This window comes from Anomaloglossus baeobatrachus, chromosome 1, assembly GCF_048569485.1.
Source record: "Anomaloglossus baeobatrachus isolate aAnoBae1 chromosome 1, aAnoBae1.hap1, whole genome shotgun sequence".
Lineage (NCBI taxonomy): Eukaryota > Metazoa > Chordata > Amphibia > Anura > Aromobatidae > Anomaloglossus > Anomaloglossus baeobatrachus.
Window position 1 is genome coordinate 403,417,578 of NC_134353.1, and position 20,108 is coordinate 403,437,685.

General features: G+C 46.9%; 1 protein-coding gene across 2 annotated transcripts in view; it reads right to left on the reverse strand.

Moving 5' to 3' along the window:
• DOT1L (DOT1 like histone lysine methyltransferase) overlaps nucleotides 1-20,108 on the reverse strand; it is a 214,262-nt gene that overhangs the window by 81,780 nt on the left and 112,374 nt on the right. For both annotated transcript variants that reach the window (XM_075352589.1, XM_075352590.1), the window contains exons 11-14: nucleotides 4,507-4,613; nucleotides 4,330-4,371; nucleotides 526-609; nucleotides 167-401 (exon numbers count right to left, since the gene is read on the reverse strand). In XM_075352589.1, coding sequence (XP_075208704.1) covers nucleotides 167-401; nucleotides 526-609; nucleotides 4,330-4,371; nucleotides 4,507-4,613 — 468 coding nt within the window. The remainder of the gene's footprint in view (nucleotides 1-166; nucleotides 402-525; nucleotides 610-4,329; nucleotides 4,372-4,506; nucleotides 4,614-20,108) is intronic.

Consider the following 20,108-nt stretch of genomic DNA (forward strand, 5'->3'; position numbering starts at 1 on the left):
GAAATAAAACAACGCTTTACTCAGCTCTGCAGCTATTCCATCATGTGGCCGGTTTAACATTGTTAAACTAGTAAAAAGTATTCTTTAACAAGAGATTAGTGATCTTTTAGTGGAAAACCTTAAAGCAGCAAAATCAGCCAAAGAGCATGTAACCAAACGGGCTTACCCTGAGGGTTTGTCTGTGTTGGGGACTGAGAAGGAGGGATGTTCTGTGAATGGACTTTTTCCAGTGCAGTTGGGGATTTGGAGGGTTTATGTTCACTAGAGGATGTAAGCAGTTTCTTAGGGCGTCCACGTTTTCGACCAGCCATTTTCCTACCCTTCTTGCTAAGTCTCCTTCGAGCTTTGACTGGTGAAGTCTTCTTCACGGAAGCTGGCTTCTCTTCCTCAGCTCCTGAATCCTGAAAAAAACAACCAAACATCTGATCTAAAAGGAGCTGATGAGTTCAGTTATAACTTCTCAGACTAACTATGGCTGGTGTACTAGATTATATACTGGTTACACAAAAGCGAAGCAGGTCATACCTTAATCTCCTGAATCTTTGTAGGGGTGGTAGTATTGCTCTTTCCTTCACGATGATTCTTCCGTCTTGTTGTTTCTTGTTCCTCCTAACAAAACAAAAGTTGTTTGAACCCCTTAAGGACGAAGCCAATTTTGGACTTAATGACCGGGCCATTTTTAGCAATTCTGACCAGTGCCACTTTCACAGATTATAACGCTGGAAAACTAAGGATCCCGGTGATTCTGACATTGTTTTTTCATGACATATTGTAGTTCAGGACAGTTATAAATTTAGGACAATATTTTTTGCTTTTATTTGGGAAAAAATTGTAAATTTGATGACATTTTTGCAATTTTCTAACTTTTAATTTTTATGCGCTTAAACCAGAGAGTTATGTCTCACAAAATAGTTAATAAATAATATTTCCAACATGTCTACTTTACATCAGCACAATTTTGGAAACAAATTTTTTTTGGGGTTAGGTAATTAGAAGGGTTCAAAGTTAATCTGCAATTTCCCATTTATTCAACAAAATTTACAAAACCATTTTTTTTTTTAGGGATCACATCACATTTCAAATGACTTTGAGAGGCCTAGGTGAAAGAAAATACCCAGAAAATACCAAAAAGTGACACCATTCTAGAAACTGCACCCCTCAAGGTACTCAAAACCACATCAAAGAAGTGTTAACCCTTCAGGTGCATCACAGGAACTAAAGCAATGTGGAATGAAAGAAAAAATAATATTTTACCTAAAAATGTTGTTCTAGCGTCAATTTATTCACTTTTAGAAGAAATAACACAACAAAATGGAAACCAAAATTTGTTTCCCAATTTCTTATGAACGCGCTGATACCCCACATGTGGTCAGAAACTTGTGTTTAGACAAATGGAAGGATTCGGAACGGAAGGAGCAATAGTTGAATTTTGGAAAGCACATTTGCTGAAAAAGATTGTGAGTACCATGTTGCTTTTGTAGGGCCCCTAAGGTACCTAAACAGCAGAAACCCCCCCCACAAGTGACCCCATTTTGGAAAATAGACCCCATAGAAAATAGTGGAGCTCCTCATGGAATTTTATCCAGGGGAATAGTGAGCATTTTGAACCCACAGGTACTTATCTGATAAACCTTATGTTGTCATATTGAAGTTTTTTTTTTCTTCACAAAAATGTTGCTGTAGCACCAAATTTCTCACTTTTTCCAAGAGGCAACACTAAAAAAGTGGACCCCACAGCTTGTTATCCAAGTTCTTATGAGCGCAGGAATACCCCACATGTAGCCAAAAACCTCTGTTTGAACAGTAGGACTCTGAATGGAAGGAGCATCATTTTGAATTTTGGAAAAGTTTTAATAGATTGCGGGAACCATGTTGCATTTGTAGGGCTCCTAAGGTACCTATACATCAGAAACCCAAACAAGGGACCACATTTTGGAAACTAGATCCCTCCAGGATTTTATTCAGGGGTATAGTGAGCATTTTGAAACCACAGGTATTTCACAAAAATTTTGCTTAAGACCAAATTTCTCACTTTTAGGCTATGTGCTCACGATCTGGCGAGACAGCGTCTAGTACAGTGTCAGCTCTCCTGCGGCCATGCGAGTGTTGTCCACAGGAGAACGTAGCTGTCCATGCCCACGATCCAGATTCAGGATGCTGCAGACTTTAGCTCTATTCACCCTGCAGAGAACACTTTAGTCTCCGCACCATAAATTGACATACTAAGGCTCAGGAAGCTACGCCACAAGTCAGTTTATGCTGCAGAGAAAAGAAGCACAGTGGGCATGAGAGTTCTAAAAAACCTTCCACTACGCTTGTACTGCACAACTCAGCGTTTTGGACGCAGCAAAAATACTCTGCGTCCTAAACCCTGATCGTACGCACACCGCCTTAAAAGCAAGGATGAATGGATGTCAAACACATATATTATGTGCCACCCCCCGCATATTCTAAGCTGGCACCCTTTCGTCACTTTCATGTGGCACTAAAGGGTGTCTAGCCTCATATTTAGCCAAAAAAATAAAGAAAACGTGGGATCCCCCCTATTTTTGACAGCCAGACAGCTAGAGTAAAGCAGACGGCTGCAGCCTGCAAACCACAGCTTTCAGGTTCACCTTGGCTAATAATTTAAAACGGAGGGCACCTCAGGCTTTTTTTTTTTTTAATTAATAAATGAAAAAAAAAAAAAGAAAAAACGGGGCGCCCCCCCCAAATTGGATCACCAGCCAAGTTAAAGCTGACAGCAGTGGTCTGGTATTCTAAGAGTGGGAAGAGCCATGGTTATTTGGCCCTTCCCAGCCGACCGAAACATAGCAGGCCGCAGCCGCCCCAGAAGTGGCGCATTTATTCGATGTGCCAACCCTTGCACTTCACACCAGCTTATTCTGTTGTCCTCGTGCAGTGGCAAATGGGGTAATATATAGGGTTGATACCAGCTGTAATGTCATCCAGCATCAAGCGCAACGGTTAGTAATGTCACGGCGTCTATCGTATACCTGACGTTACTGTCAGTAATAAAAAAAAATATAAAGACAAAAAAATTTTATTTAAAAAAAAAAAACCACTCCCCAACACATTCCCTCTTTCACCAATTTATTGAAAAGAAAAAAAAAAAGATCTAGTCAGCCGTAATCCATTTTGAAGGTCCCACGACTACTCTGGACCTTTCAGAATATCAGGAGCACGCTTAAAGAATTCATTCTCCATTTTCTGGAAGTGCAGGAACTCCATGTGAGAAGTGTGGATGCAGTGATCTGAGTGAGAATACTCCACCCCCACTGCCCGGGTCCAACTGAAGGCAGTGCAACCTGCAGTAAACTCATTCCAGAATATGGGGGGCATGCTCAGGGAACGTATCTCCGCCATTTTCTTGAAGTGCAGACCCTCCATGTGTGGAGTGTGGATGTAGTGATCTGACACTACTACACTCGCACTCCCCTGGTCCACACCACGGCAGTGTGAGCTGCAGTAAGCTCAGTGTCACTAGGCACAATTCTGCTCATGTGGCCGCCATCTTTTTAGAAGATGGAAAGATTGTGGGGAATCAGCGCTGCAGGAGGTATTGGGGAGACAAGTGGGTGACCTGGCTAGACCTGGGGAGCACTTTTCTGTCGCATCTGACATGTCCCATAAGACATAAATCAGAAAAGGAGGATGAATGCGGCAGGTGCCCCACTCAAGTGCGCTGCCATTTTGATGATCGAGAGGGGGAGGAGGACTTTGATGACACCGGGGTAGGAGATTTATCTCTCATCTGACATATTTGATCATACTAGCTGGGAGAGAAACCATCGGCGCCGTAGTTTACTGTACGGTGATCATCATTATACGGTGTATAACTGTTCACGTGACCGGGGACCGGAAAAAAGGCCCAAAATTGTCATCTCCAGGGTCTCAGCTACCCCCGGTTGCTGAAATCTTAGAGATTTTTCAGACGCTGGGGGATGTTATTCACGGTTTTTCATGCCGCCGTTTTAAAATGGTGATATAGAATAAGTACCCTTTCTTGCCGCCATTTTAATCCATAGGGTGGTAGTAAAGTGGTTAAGATAACATCTGAAAAATGCGTGAAATATTTGTACTAATTTAACTCCTTTCTGCTAAGCAAGTCTTTTCACAATAATGAGAAATACTTATTGGTTTTTAATCTGTAATATTATCGATTGATAAGTTTTATGTGCCTATTATTGACCAAAGTCAATGGAAAATATATGTTTCATGCTACAGATCCTTTTTAAAAAGCAGATGCACCTGGCTGATGTTAATTTTTACCTGTGGCTCAGCTAACAGATAAACATTATGTTATTTTTCTCAACTTCTAATACTTACCCTGAGTTTTGGATTTTTCAGGCTGGAAAAATAATTTTCAAGCTGCAAGAAAAAAAAAAATAAATAAAAGATCAGACTACTACGTTGTAAGAGTTCAGCAGCAAAATTGGATTTAACCCAATAGAATGTCACACACACATTACTTCAGTATTGTGAGAATACAGACATAAAGCTTACTAAAGTCCTATCAATGGTGTGCAGATAGTAAGAGACTGGCTTGCCGGTCCAAGAAACTGAGCCTTTGAGGGGTGACAGTTCAACAACTCTCATTATTGTGCCAATATCTGAAAGAAAAAAGAAGTATAACAGTAAAAATAAGAAAAAGAAGGGAATTTTGTTTACTTACCGTAAATTCCTTTTCTTCTAGCTCCAATTGGGAGACCCAGACAATTGGGTGTATAGGCTATGCCTCCGGAGGCCACACAAAGTATTACACTAAAAGTGTAAAGCCCCTCCCCTTCTGCCTATACACCCCCCGTGCTCCCACGGGCTCCTCAGTTTTGGTGCAAAAGCAAGAAGGAGGAAAAAATTATAAACTGGTTTAAAGTAAATTCAATCCGAAGGAATATCGGAGAACTGAAACCATTCAACATGAACAACATGTGTACACAAAAAAACAGGGGCGGGTGCTGGGTCTCCCAATTGGAGCTAGAAGAAAAGGAATTTACGGTAAGTAAACAAAATTCCCTTCTTCTTTGTCGCTCCATTGGGAGACCCAGACAATTGGGACGTCCAAAAGCAGTCCCTGGGTGGGTAAATAATACCTCATAATAGAGCTGTAACGGCTCCGTCCTACAGGTGGGCAACCGCCGCCTGAAGGACTCGCCTACCTAGGCTGGCATCTGCCGAAGCATAGGTATGCACCTGATAGTGTTTCGTGAAAGTGTGCAGGCTCGACCAGGTAGCTGCCTGACACACCTGCTGAGCCGTAGCCTGGTGCCGCAAGGCCCAGGACGCTCCCACGGCCCTGGTAGAATGGGCCTTCAGCCCTGAGGGAACCGGAAGCCCCGAGGAACGATAAGCTTCGAGAATTGGTTCCTTGATCCACAGAGCCAGGGTTGATTTGGAAGCTTGTGTCCCTTTACGCTGGCCAGCGACAAGGACAAAGAGTGCATCCGAGCGGCGCAGGGGCGCCGTACGAGAAATGTAGAATCTGAGTGCTCTCACCAGATCTAACAAGTGCAAATCCTTTTCACATTGGTGAACTGGATGAGGACAAAAAGAGGGTAAGGAGATATCCTGATTGAGATGAAAGGGGGATACCACCTTAGGGAGAAATTCCGGAACCGGACGCAGAACCACCTTATCCTGGTGAAACACCAGGAAAGGGGCTTTGCATGACAACGCTGCTAGCTCCGACACTCTCCGAAGTTAAGTGACTGCTACTAGGAAAACCACTTTCTGCGAAAGGCGTGAGAGAGAAATATCCCTCATTGGCTCGAATGGTGGTTTCTGAAGAACCATCAGCACCCTGTTCAGATCCCAGGGTTCTAACAGCCGCTTGTAAGGAGGGACGATGTGACAAACCCCCTGCAGGAACGTGCGTACCTGTGGAAGTCTGGCAAGGCGCTTCTGAAAAAACACAGAGAGCGCAGAGACTTGTCCCTTAAGGGAGCCGAGCAACAAACCCTTTTCCAATCCGGATTGAAGGAAGGACAGAAAAGTGGGCAAGGCAAATGGCCAGGGAGAAAAACCCTGAGCAGAGCACCACGACAGGAATATTTTCCACGTCCTGTGGTAGATCTTGGCGGACGTTGGTTTCCTAGCCTGTCTCATAGTGGCAATGACCTCTTGAGATAAGAGAATTTAGCAAAGCAAGGGTACTAAAATAGTGGTCACAATTAAAAATTAACCTTTAATATTTAAGTTTTAAAATTTTTTTTACCACACACCATAAATGGTTGCAAAAATCAACCAACTAAATAGGGCTGATGTTCAAGCCCCTATCATTACCAAATCAAGGACACTGTGTGACCAGTAGTGATCCTACTGGAATAACACCGATTGAGACAATTGTCCCATATGTAACGTATAGATTAATGATCCATAGCATGGAAAAACATTTGAGTGGGTATAATCCCACTATAATGACAATATTAGAGACTACAAGACGTTACTGTCTCCACAAAAATGTACAAAAGCTGCAAACTGCAGCAATCAAAGAACCAAAAAATGGTCAATTGAAACACAAACTTGTTTTTAGTTGTCCAGTAACAAGGGGGGGGCACCAATCCGCCTCACAATACCCCTTAGCTGGCAACAATCTGACCTTATGTTTTCTTAGACCTCCCGACGCGTTTCTTAATTAGTCTTAATCCTCAGGGGACTGTGGTCAAGAAATAACAACTGTGAAAATAAACAATATAGTCAGGCTAAAAACAATGCAAGGATTCATCAAAAGATTCATAAAGCATTCTCAAAATAGCCTCCCACATACCTTCATTAAAGAGACGGACAACCAACATACTGTGTCCGGGCTGGTAATAAGCACTGGGCTTTCAAACTTGCCGCCCTTAAATATCCTGTGGGCGGGATGCCCAAATTATCATAGTTACCACCCCTATGCGAAAAACACCGTCCCTACACAGTGAATGATCGGTCAAAATCCAATCACCAGATAGTGGGACCGCCCACCACCGTATTTTGGCCGCAGCGATTGATGGCCGTCACTTAGGGAACGCCCTCATTGGCCAATTAATGTATTGGAAAGAATCCCAAATGCCTCCCCGTGTATAGTGATCATGTGCTCTCTGACATCACCACCTATCACATTCTTGCCACTCATACCATGTGACCGGAACTACAGCATTTGGCCGGCGTACAGGGCGGCCGGAAGTCCCGCCTCTATGGCGTCCAATCGTCCATGTGACCGCAGGCCGGCGTAATACGATCTATCCCACATCAAAGGATGACCGGAGCTATATAGCACACATCCAGGCGCCTAACATCCTGCCTGTAGTACTAATCTCATTAATATTTGCATTGCCGTATAACCGGAAATGCATGAGATTCTCAGGCAAGCTTCGCGGTCACATGATCCGCCCATGTGACCGTAGGCCGACGTCAATCAAGTGACCGGAAGTGCGCGGGACTACATCGCGCATATCCAGACACCAGACAGTGATACGTCAGCACGTCACCAGGGCAACCTTTAATCACATGACCTGTCACATTAACACTTACATAGTGTACTTCGGGCGCCCATATTTGTACACAGGCCGGAGACACATCAAACGCCAAACAGCGGTGCGTCGGCACATCGCCAAGGCAACCTTTAATCACATGACCTGTCACATTATCGTTTCCATAGTATACTTTGAGCGCCCATATGTCAAATGGATTAAAAGCTCCTCACATGAGAGATAGCCAAAGGGCAAGTTGTGTAGAGTGAACGGGGAAAAGGGGGGGGGGGGAGGGGGGGTATTCATGGATGGGGAGGATTGAGAATGCAAAAGGTCCTAAAGATTAAAGGACACAAAATTGGATTTAGGCAGGCACCCACAACGGGCGCAATCGAAACGGACACGAGGCAATTGGAGGACAAAAAATAATAACCAAATATCCAACCGGAGCTTGGCGGAGGGGGAGGGGAGGTCTTCAACAGAAAGAAGATTGGGTACCCTTTAACAGACCCTACTCAGCCCTGTCCTCCCCCTACCTACCAACGGAGTGTAACAACACCTTAAAGTACCGGGTGCCCCCGCTCCACGGTGGCTATCCCTAGAGGACCCTAACATGGCCCTAGGGGCTAAAGGAAGCACCCATAAGTGAGTGTCTCATTAAGACCCCACGGTGTTTGGGTTTTCAATGTATATATCCATTTGCACTCCCGCTGGAGGATCAACCGATCCCAATCTCCCCCTCTGGTCGGGTAATTGATGAGATCGATTCCCATGAAGGTTAACCCTGAAATGTCACTGTTGTGCACGACTTCCATGTGTTTGGCTAGGGGAGTATCTCTCTTATTGACTATATCTCTAAGGTGCTCCCCCACCCTTCTCCTGAACTCCCTTTTCGTCTTGCCTACATATTCTAGTCCACAGCCACATCTTGCTTTGTAGACAACCCCCCTCGAACGACAGTTTATGAAGTTCCTGATGTCGAAGGAACAACCAGTCACAGAGCTAGAAAAGGTCCTACCGGTCTCGATGTGTGGACAAGCCACACACCCCTTACATCGAAAACACCCCTTCAGCTCAGTTCGTAGCCAGGTGCTGTCTTTTGGGCGAATAAAGTGGCTGTGGACTACTCTATCACCGATAGAGCGACCTCTCTTATAGGTACATTTTGGATGGTTACCTACCACATCACCTATGTCTACATCCATCTCGAGAATTGGCCAGTGCCGTTCCAGAATCTTACGTATTGCGGCTGACCCATTGGTGAAAGTGGAGATAAAATGAAATTTCCCATCCGTTGTCTTGTTCTTGTTATGCGAGGGAACTAGTAGGCTGGATCTTTCCCTGGATTGTGCTGCTTTGTAGGCTTTGGAGAGGACATGGTCAGGATATCCCCTTTCCCTAAACCGGCTGCGTAAATCATCCGCCTGTCGGGAGAAGTTCAAAGGGGTGGAACAATTCCGTCGTGCCCGAAGATATTGTCCCTTGGGGATGCCTGCCCTGAGAGGTAAAGGATGATTGCTCTCCCAGCGCAGGAGTGCGTTGGAGGAGGTAGGTTTACGAAACGTGTTAGTCGTTAGGGTTCCATCAGCATTTTTTGTCACCAGAATGTCCAGAAAAGACAGCTCTCTTTCGTCACATAGGGCCGTAAAGCCTAGCCCCAAAGGATTGTGGTTGATCTCAGAGACAAATTGTAAAAAAGTCTCCTTGGTACCCCGCCATAGCACGAATGCGTCGTCTATGTAGCGGGTCCATAATACAATCCTATCCAAATCATAAGGGGAATCTTCCCCAAAAATAAGGTTCTCTTCCCACCAGCCCAGGAGCAGATTGGCGTAAGATGGTGCACACGGGCAGCCCATGGCCGTGCCCCTGAGCTGGTGGAAGAAGAACCCGTCAAAAAGAAAAAAAGTGTTTAACTTGACTAGACCTGAAGTGATGGCCTTGCATACCTTGGAACAAGACCGCTCGATTATAATAAAAAGTTCAGACAAAGGGGGCAATATAGTGGTACAAGACTTGGAGGATTACAGGAAGATGTGTCTGGCTATCCTTAATAACACTCACAATTATAAGAGATTGAAGCACAATCCCCTTAATGACTTTAAAGCAGAACTTAAGGTACTTCTATTAGAAGGTTTGGAAGCCAGACTCATAGACAAAAACGAATACGATTTCCTGTTTCCTCTGTTTCCTACACTGGCCACTTTCTATTGTCTCCCCAAGGTGCACAAAGGCCTCACACCCCTGAAAGGTAGACCAATTGTGTCTGGGGTGGGGGGCCTTTGTCAGAACATCGGCACCTATCTCGATCATATTCTCAAGCCGTTCGTGAGTTCATTAAATTCATTTACGTTGGACTCAACGGATTTTTTGAGAAAGATTGAAGATATTGTGCTTGATAACGACACCATCCTGTGCTCGATTGATGTGGAGGCTTTGTACTCCTCGATCGTGCATGAGGATGGATTGAGAGCGGTAGAGTATTTCCTGAAAGGACGAGGCTGTCACTTCTTAAGACACAATGCGTGGTTGGTCAGACTGCTCTCTTTTTGTCTCACAAAAATTTTTTTTCTTTTTGACGGGTTCTTCTTCCACCAGCTCAGGGGCACGGCCATGGGCTGCCCGTGTGCACCATCTTACGCCAATCTGCTCCTGGGCTGGTGGGAAGAGAACCTTATTTTTGGGGAAGATTCCCCTTATGATTTGGATAGGATTGTATTATGGACCCGCTACATAGACGACGTATTCGTGCTATGGCGGGGTACCAAGGAGACTTTTTTACAATTTGTCTCTGAGATCAACCACAATCCTTTGGGGCTAGGCTTTACGGCCCTATGTGACGAAAGAGCTGTCTTTTCTGGACATTCTGGTGACAAAAAATGCTGATGGAACCCTAACGACTAACACGTTTCGTATACCTACCTCCTCCAACGCACTCCTGCGCTGGGAGAGCAATCATCCTTTACCTCTCAGGGCAGGCATCCCCAAGGGACAATATCTTCGGGCACGACGGAATTGTTCCACCCCTTTGAACTTCTCCCGACAGGCGGATGATTTACGCAGCCGGTTTAGGGAAAGGGGATATCCTGACCATGTCCTCTCCAAAGCCTACAAAGCAGCACAATCCAGGGAAAGATCCAGCCTACTAGTTCCCTCGCATAACAAGAACAAGACAACGGATGGGAAATTTCATTTTATCTCCACTTTCACCAATGGGTCAGCCGCAATACGTAAGATTCTGGAACGGCACTGGCCAATTCTCGAGATGGATGTAGACATAGGTGATGTGGTAGGTAACCATCCAAAATGTACCTATAAGAGAGGTCGCTCTATCGGTGATAGAGTAGTCCACAGCCACTTTATTCGCCCAAAAGACAGCACCTGGCTACGAACTGAGCTGAAGGGGTGTTTTCGATGTAAGGGGTGTGTGGCTTGTCCACACATCGAGACCGGTAGGACCTTTTCTAGCTCTGTGACTGGTTGTTCCTTCGACATCAGGAACTTCATAAACTGTCGTTCGAGGGGGGTTGTCTACAAAGCAAGATGTGGCTGTGGACTAGAATATGTAGGCAAGACGAAAAGGGAGTTCAGGAGAAGGGTGGGGGAGCACCTTAGAGATATAGTCAATAAGAGAGATACTCCCCTAGCCAAACACATGGAAGTCGTGCACAACCGTGACATTTCAGGGTTAACCTTCATGGGAATCGATCTCATCAATTACCCGACCAGAGGGGGAGATTGGGATCGGTTGATCCTCCAGCGGGAGTGCAAATGGATATATACATTGAAAACCCAAACACCGTGGGGTCTTAATGAGACACTCACTTATGGGTGCTTCCTTTAGCCCCTAGGGCCATGTTAGGGTCCTCTAGGGATAGCCACCGTGGAGCGGGGGCACCCGGTACTTTAAGGTGTTGTTACACTCCGTTGGTAGGTAGGGGGAGGACAGGGCTGAGTAGGGTCTGTTAAAGGGTACCCAATCTTCTTTCTGTTGAAGACCTCCCCTCCCCCTCCGCCAAGCTCCGGTTGGATATTTGGTTATTATTTTTTGTCCTCCAATTGCCTCGTGTCCGTTTCGATTGCGCCCGTTGTGGGTGCCTGCCTAAATCCAATTTTGTGTCCTTTAATCTTTAGGACCTTTTGCATTCTCAATCCTCCCCATCCATGAATACCCCCCCTCCCCCCACCTTTTCCCCGTTCACTCTACACAACTTGCCCTTTGGCTATCTCTCATGTGAGGAGCTTTTAATCCATTTGACATATGGGCGCTCAAAGTATACTATGGAAACGATAATGTGACAGGTCATGTGATTAAAGGTTGCCTTGGCGATGTGCCGACGCACCGCTGTTTGGCGTTTGATGTGTCTCCGGCCTGTGTACAAATATGGGCGCCCGAAGTACACTATGTAAGTGTTAATGTGACAGGTCATGTGATTAAAGGTTGCCCTGGTGACGTGCGGACGTATCACTGTCTGGTGTCTGGATATGCGCGATGTAGTCCCGCGCACTTCCGGTCACTTGATTGACGTCGGCCTACGGTCACATGGGCGGATCATGTGACCGCGAAGCTTGCCTGAGAATCTCATGCATTTCCGGTTATACGGCAATGCAAATATTAATGAGATTAGTACTACAGGCAGGATGTTAGGCGCCTGGATGTGTGCTATATAGCTCCGGTCATCCTTTGATGTGGGATAGATCGTATTACGCCGGCCTGCGGTCACATGGACGATTGGACGCCATAGAGGCGGGACTTCCGGCCGCCCTGTACGCCGGCCAAATGCTGTAGTTCCGGTCACATGGTATGAGTGGCAAGAATGTGATAGGTGGTGATGTCAGAGAGCACATGATCACTATACACGGGGAGGCATTTGGGATTCTTTCCAATACATTAATTGGCCAATGAGGGCGTTCCCTAAGTGACGGCCATCAATCGCTGCGGCCAAAATACGGTGGTGGGCGGTCCCACTATCTGGTGATTGGATTTTGACCGATCATTCACTGTGTAGGGACGGTGTTTTTCGCATAGGGGTGGTAACTATGATAATTTGGGCATCCCGCCCACAGGATATTTAAGGGCGGCAAGTTTGAAAGCCCAGTGCTTATTACCAGCCCGGACACAGTATGTTGGTTGTCCGTCTCTTTAATGAAGGTATGTGGGAGGCTATTTTGAGAATGCTTTATGAATCTTTTGATGAATCCTTGCATTGTTTTTAGCCTGACTATATTGTTTATTTTCACAGTTGTTATTTCTTGACCACAGTCCCCTGAGGATTAAGACTAATTAAGAAACGCGTCGGGAGGTCTAAGAAAACATAAGGTCAGATTGTTGCCAGCTAAGGGGTATTGTGAGGCGGATTGGTGCCCCCCCCCTTGTTACTGGACAACTAAAAACAAGTTTGTGTTTCAATTGACCATTTTTTGGTTCTTTGATTGCTGCAGTTTGCAGCTTTTGTACATTTTTGTGGAGACAGTAACGTCTTGTAGTCTCTAATATTGTCATTATAGTGGGATTATACCCACTCAAATGTTTTTCCATGCTATGGATCATTAATCTATACGTTACATATGGGACAATTGTCTCAATCGGTGTTATTCCAGTAGGATCACTACTGGTCACACAGTGTCCTTGATTTGGTAATGATAGGGGCTTGAACATCAGCCCTATTTAGTTGGTTGATTTTTGCAACCATTTATGGTGTGTGGTAAAAAATTTTTTAAAACTTAAATATTAAAGGTTAATTTTTAATTGTGACCACTATTTTAGTACCCTTGCTTTGCTAAATTCTCTCCTTGACTGGTAAGCAACGACACATTCTGTTCCTTGACCTCTTGAGATAACCCTGAAGACGCTAGGATCCAGGACTCAATGGCCACACAGTCAGGTTGAGGGCCGCAGAATTCAGATGGAAAAACGGCCCTTGAGACAGCAAGTCTGGTCGGTGTGGTAGTGCCCACGGTTGGCCCACCGTGAGATGCCACAGATCCGGATACCACGACCTCCTCGGCCAGTCTGGAGCGACGAGGATGGCGCGGCGGCAGTCGGCCCTGATCTTGCGTAACACTCTGGGCAACAGTGCCAGAGGAGGAAACACATAAGGGAGTTGAAACTGCGACCAATCCTGAACTAAGGCGTCCGCCGCCAGAGCTCTGTGATCGTGAGATCGTGCCATGAATGCCGTGACCTTGTTGTTGTGCCGGGACGCCATTAGGTCGACGTCCGGCATCCCCCAGCGGCAACAGATCTCCTGAAACACGTCCGGGTGAAGGGACCATTCCCCTGCGTCCATGCCCTGGCGACTGAGAAAGTCTGCTTCCCAGTTTTCTACGCCCGGGATGTGAACTGCGGAGATGGTGGAGGCCGTGGCTTCTACCCACATCAAAATCCGCCGGACTTCCTGGAAGGCTTGCCGACTGCGTGTTCCGCCTTGGTGGTTGATGTAAGCCACCGCTGTGGAGTTGTCCGACTGAATTCGGATCTGCTTGCCTACCAGCCACTGCTGGAACGCTTTTAGGGCAAGATACACTGCCCTGATCTCCAGAACATTGATCTGAAGGGAGGACTCTTGCTGAGTCCACGTACCCTGAGCCCTGTGGTGGAGAAAGACTGCTCCCCACCCTGACAGACTCGCGTCCGTCGTGACCACCGCCCAGGATGGGGGTAGGAAGGATTTCCCCTTCGATAATGAAGTGGGAAGAAGCCACCACCGAAGGGAAGCTTTGGTTGCCCGAGAGAGGGAGACGTTCCTGTCGAGGGACGTCGACTTCCTGTCCCATTTGCGTAGGATGTCCCATTGAAGAGGACGCAGGTGAAACTGCGCGAAAGGGACTGCCTCCATTGCTGCCACCATCTTCCCCAGGAAGTGCATGAGGCGCCTCAAGGGGTGTGACTGACCTTGAAGGAGAGATTGCACCCCTGTCTGTAGTGACCGCTGTTTGTTCAGCGGGAGCATCACCATCGCTGAGAGGGTATGAAACTCCATGCCAAGATATGTCAGCGATTGGGCCGGTGTCAGATTTGACTTTGGAAAATTGATGATCCACCCGAAACTCTGGAGAGTCTCCAGAGTAGCGTTGAGGCTGTGTTGGCATGCCTCTTGAGAGGGTGCCTTGACCAGCAGATCGTCTAAGTAAGGTATCACCGAGTGACCCTGAGAGTGGAGGACCGCAACTACTGTAGCCATGACCTTGGTGAAAACCCGTGGGGCTGTCGCCAGGCCGAACGGCAGTGCCGCGAACTGAAGGTGTTCGTCTCCTATGGCGAAGCGCAGGAAGCGCTGATGCTCTGGAGCAATCGGTACGTGGAGATAAGCATCTTTGATATCGATCGATGCAAGGAAATCTCCTTGGGACATTGAGGCGATGACGGAGCGGAGGGATTCCATCCGGAACCGCCTGGTCTTTACGTGTTTGTTGAGCAGTTTTAGGTCCAGGACAGGACGGAAAGACCCGTCCTTCTTTGGAACCACAAACAGGTTGGAGTAGAAACCGTGACCCTGTTGCTGAAGAGGAACCGGGACCACCACTCCTTCTGCCTTCAGAGTGCCCACCGCCTGCAGAAGAGCATCGGCTCGCTCGGGAGGCGGAGATGTTCTGAAGAATCGAGTCGGAGGACGAGAGCTGAACTCTATCCTGTAACGGTGAGACAGAATGTCTCTCACCCAACGGTCTTTTACCTGTGGCAGCCAGATGTCGCAAAAGCGGGAGAGCCTGCCACCGACCGAGGATGCGGTGTGAGGAGGCCGTAAGTCATGAGGAAGCCGCCTTGGTAGCGGCACCTCCGGCGGTCTTTTTAGGGCGTGACTTAGACCGCCATGAATCGGAGTTCCTCTGATCCTTCTGAGGCCTTTTGGACGAGGAGAATTGGGACCTGCCCGCACCCCGAAAGGACCGAAACCTCGACTGTCCCCTCCTCTGTTGGGGTATGTTTGGTTTGGCCTGGGGTAAGGATGTTTCCTTTCCCTTGGATTGTTTGATGATTTCATCCAATCTCTCACCAAACAAACGGTCGCCCGAAAATGGCAAACTGGTTAAGCACTTTTTGGAAGCTGAATCTGCCTTATATTCCCGTAGCCACAAGGCCCTGCGTATTGCCACCGAATTGTCGGCTGCAACCGCCGTACGGCTCGCAGAGTCCAGGACAGCATTAATAGCGTAGGACGCAAATGCCGACGTTTGAGAGGTTATGGACGCCACTTGCGGCGCAGATGTACGTGTGAGTGCGTCAATTTGCGCTTGACCCGCTGAGATAGCTTGGAGTGCCCATACGGCCGCGAATGCTGGAGCAAAAGACGCGCCGATAGCTTCATAGATGGATTTCAACCAGAGCTCCATCTGTCTGTCAGTGGCATCCTTGAGTGAAGCCCCATCTTTGAGATACCGGTCTGGACTGCAAGGCTTCTAGTATCTTGGCCATAGTCTCAGAAAGTCTATCAGTAAAAACTGCAAACTCCGTCCCTGTCACCTGGACAGTTAGCAGGTGGTTCCCCCTGGGCCCCCCTTAGCAGAGGCTCCGGCTGAGTAAGTGCCACAGGGGCCGAGCATTGCACACAATGTGGGTCAGTGGAACCTGCCGGTAGTATAGCCGTACATGCGGCGCAGGCAGCATAGTAAGCCTGTGCTTTGGCACCCTTGCTTCTTGTGGACGACATGCTGTTGTCTCCTCTGAGCAATCCAGGAGGGTATATAGCCAAAAATCAATCGTGCACCATACAGTGTAAAGTATATCCTATAATCATATAATCTATAAGTACACTTCTGCACTAGTGGGGCCAGCACCTCAGGTGCTGCTTACCGCCCGCTCAAAAGCGGTTGTGTGGTCACCAGAATCCCTGCCTGGGTCTCCCAGAGCTTGTCTCCCCTCTCCAGTGTCAGAAGAGCTGACAGGAATGGCTGCCGGCGTCCTGAGGAGAGGAGGGGGCCGTGGGCGTGCCCTAGAAAGTGCGGGAATCTGGTGCCCCACTGTGCACAGTGAGGGGGGTGGAGTATGCAAAGCATGTTCCAGCCCTCAGTGCTGACGTCCTGTACAGCGTCCCGCCCTTCCCCTGACTGGCAGGGCTGGGGGCGGGAAAAGAGTGAGGCTAGGCCGCAAAAGCCGGGGACTAAAGTTATAAGCGCGGCCGGCGTATAAGCGCGGTCGGCGCGGTAGTCCCCGGCGTACTAACATTCCCAGCCGCGCTGCAGTGTGAAATGGCAGCGCGCGGTCAGCGCGGTAGTCCCCAGTAAACTAACACACCCAGCCACGCTGCAGTATGTGATGGCACAAGCGCGGTCAGCGCTGCGGTCCCCGGTGCACTAACACACCCAGCAATGCTGGAATGTTTCTGTGCGCAGTCCCCACGGGGACACAGAGTACCTCAAAGTAGCAGGGCCTGTCCCTGACGATACTCGGCTCCTTGTCCAGCAGAGTCCCCAGGAGCTGTGGATGGAGCACGGTCTCAGTGCCTGGAGACCGATTAGGATCCCACTTCACCCAGAGCCCTAAAAGGGGATACGGAAGGAAAACAGCATGTGGGCTCCAGCCTCCGTACCCGCAATGGATACCTCAACCTTAACAACACCGCCGACAAGAGTGGGGTGAGAAGGGAGCATGCTGGGGGCCCTGTTATGGGCCCTCTTTTCTTCCATCCGACATAGTCAGCAGCTGCTGCTGACTAAGCTGTGGAGCTATGCGTGGATGTCTGCCTCCTTCGCACAAAGCATGAAAACTGAGGAGCCCGTGGGAGCACGGGGGGTGTATAGGCAGAAGGGGAGGGGCTTTACACTTTTAGTGTAATACTTTGTGTGGCCTCCGGAGGCATAGCCTATACACCCAATTGTCTGGGTCTCCCAATGGAGCGACAAAGAAAAAAACTTAAAGGATGGGTCATTGGTCCAAAATATACAAAAGCTATATACTGAACCTAATCAGATGCAAATAGAACTCACATATAAAAAAATGCCATTCTGAAGGACAAGAATAACCGTGTTTGTAGAAATTAGATTAAAGTTCATGACTATAGAGAATTAAATGTGCTCATTGTTATCAATGATTGTGGTCATTGTTATCAAACAACATGGCTGTAACAAGGGGGTGACAGTCAGAAGACATTGACCAGATATCGCTCAGCTGTATTCACAAAGCAGCAAGCTACTGTGGACTCTTATACCAATACTCCCAAATAGCATTATCACTAATGATTTGTCCTGGCTGACTGAAGTAATGGTTCACATATTAATTTGGAAGATAGGCCTGATGGTTTATATCCATCTGGTCTTAGGGCTTGTCCCTTTTCAAGAAATTCCAGTTCACAGGCGCAGCTGATTACAAGGAAAGAAAAAACATGTTCAACTCACCCACCAATGAATCTAAGCCAGAGGTCACTACACTGGCTACCTATCAGCTATAGGATACTATACAAACTCCTATCCCTCACCCACAAATCTCTCCACAGCTCTGCACCACCATATATCTCATCCCTCATCTCTGTCTATCATCCTACCCGCCTCTCCATTCAGCAAATTATTCTCCATAATACGAACCTCACACATCAGTCTCCAAGACTTTTCTCAAGCCGCGCTAGTTTTCTGGAATGCACTACCCCAAAGAATGCGACTAATATCCAGCCCCCAAGTTTTTAAGCAGACATTAAAAACACATCTCTTCAGACAAGCTTATAATAACTTACTAACCCAACTCTCCCCTATCCCACCTTCTAAATGCTACTCGTAACCTTCTCTCTCCTATTTCTGTCCTCACATCCTACATACAACCAATAGCACGTAAGGGCACCCAAAAGGTTACTGTCTAATGACCAGATCATTCATCTTTATATGTAACCAATAAACTAGCATAACGATGGCTGGAACAGATCTACATGTGTGCTTCACCTTTTGTGTCCCCCATAGATTGTAAGCTTTTGAGCAGGGCCCTCATTTCTACTATAGCTGCAGAACTATGTGCGATTTTGTTTTGTTTGTCTATACAAGCCCCCACCTGATTGTAAAGTGCTGCGGAATATGTTGGCGCTATATAAATAAACTTAAATATTATTATTATTATTATTAGAGGTCTGAAAGACTAGGTGGATAGGCCACATACAGCCCCTCAGGCTGCTTTTTGCGGCCCCTGCTCACTGCTTTATTTCAGATGAACGTTTTACTGGAGTCCAGCTCTCTTTGCACTATTCCAATGGCAGCAGCTGGCCAATCAGAGGCAAGCTGCTGATGCATATGACATAACCTGCTTGCATCTGAATGGCTGGTGGCTGCCATTGGAATAGTGCCGAGAGAGCTTTACTCTGGGCGGCAACAAAATGTACATCTGAATTTTAGACAAATCGCTGACAGTGGTTGTGATCAACATGGGGGCCATGGGCGCGTGCGTGTATTGAATGGCAGAATACGGGACCAGGATGGGACATTACTAGAGTGTGGAATGGCACAATAAGGGACCAGGGAATGGACATTGTGTGTGTGTATATATATATATATATATAGAATGGCACAATACGGGACCACGATGGGACATTACTAGAGTGTGTAATGGCACAATAAGGGACCAAGGAATGAACAGTATGTGTGTGTGTGTGTGTGTGTGTGTGTGTGTGTATAGAATGGCAGAATACGGGACCAGGATGGGACATTGCTAGAGAGTGTGTAATGGCACAATAAGGGACCAAGGAATAAACAGAGTGTGTGTGTGTGTGTGTGTGTGTGTGTGTGTGTGTATAGAATGGCACAATACGGGACCAGGTGGGACATTGCTAGAGAGTGTGTAATGGCACAATAAGGGACCAAGGAATGAACAGAGTGTGTGTGTGTGTGTGTGTGTGTGTGTGTGTGTGTGTGTGTGTATAGAATGGCACAATACGGGATCAGGATGGGACATTGCTACAAGAGGAGGATCAGTAAAGGGGACATTACTACTAGAAGAGGATCTGCGTGGGCATATTAGTAAAAGGGGACAAGGATAGGCACATTACTACAGGATGGACATAAGGATGGGGCACATTATTACATGGCACAAGGATGGGGCACAATACTACAGGATTGGGACAAAGATGGGCATTTACTAAAAGATGTTGGCCAAAATTACTATATGGTGCTAATTGTAAAACTATATTACTTACAAGAAAGGGATAAAATGTAAACAAAACAAAAAAAGCATGGCAAAAAGGTTTTTTTTAAATTCTTAATAAAAAAAAGTGCAAGTTTGTTATAATAAACAAGCAAAAAATGTTCAATAACAGTGATCCAAACGTATAGAAAAAAAAAAATATGGTACCAATAAAAATGTCACTGTCATGCAAAGAATACGACCCCCAAATTATTTTTTCTATGTGCGGCCCATATACCCAGCTGACTTTGAGACCCCTGGTCTAAGCCATCTGATATTGCTGCAGCACTGATGTTACTTCGACACCCCACCATTGTGCTCAGCGGCTCTGCCCATGTAGATTGAACATTAACTCAGAGCCGCTGAGCTAATGGATTGGCAGCTGCACTGTCAACTTGACATCAGCGCTTCAGCGAATATCAAATCCCGGGAACAGATGCGGACACTTTCTTTTTTGGGAGGAAAAATTTCAGTGGCGTTTATATGCATACTAGCTGTACTACCCGGCTTCGGCCAGGTTAATAACTGCTGTTAACAAAATAGAATGTATTAACAAAAAT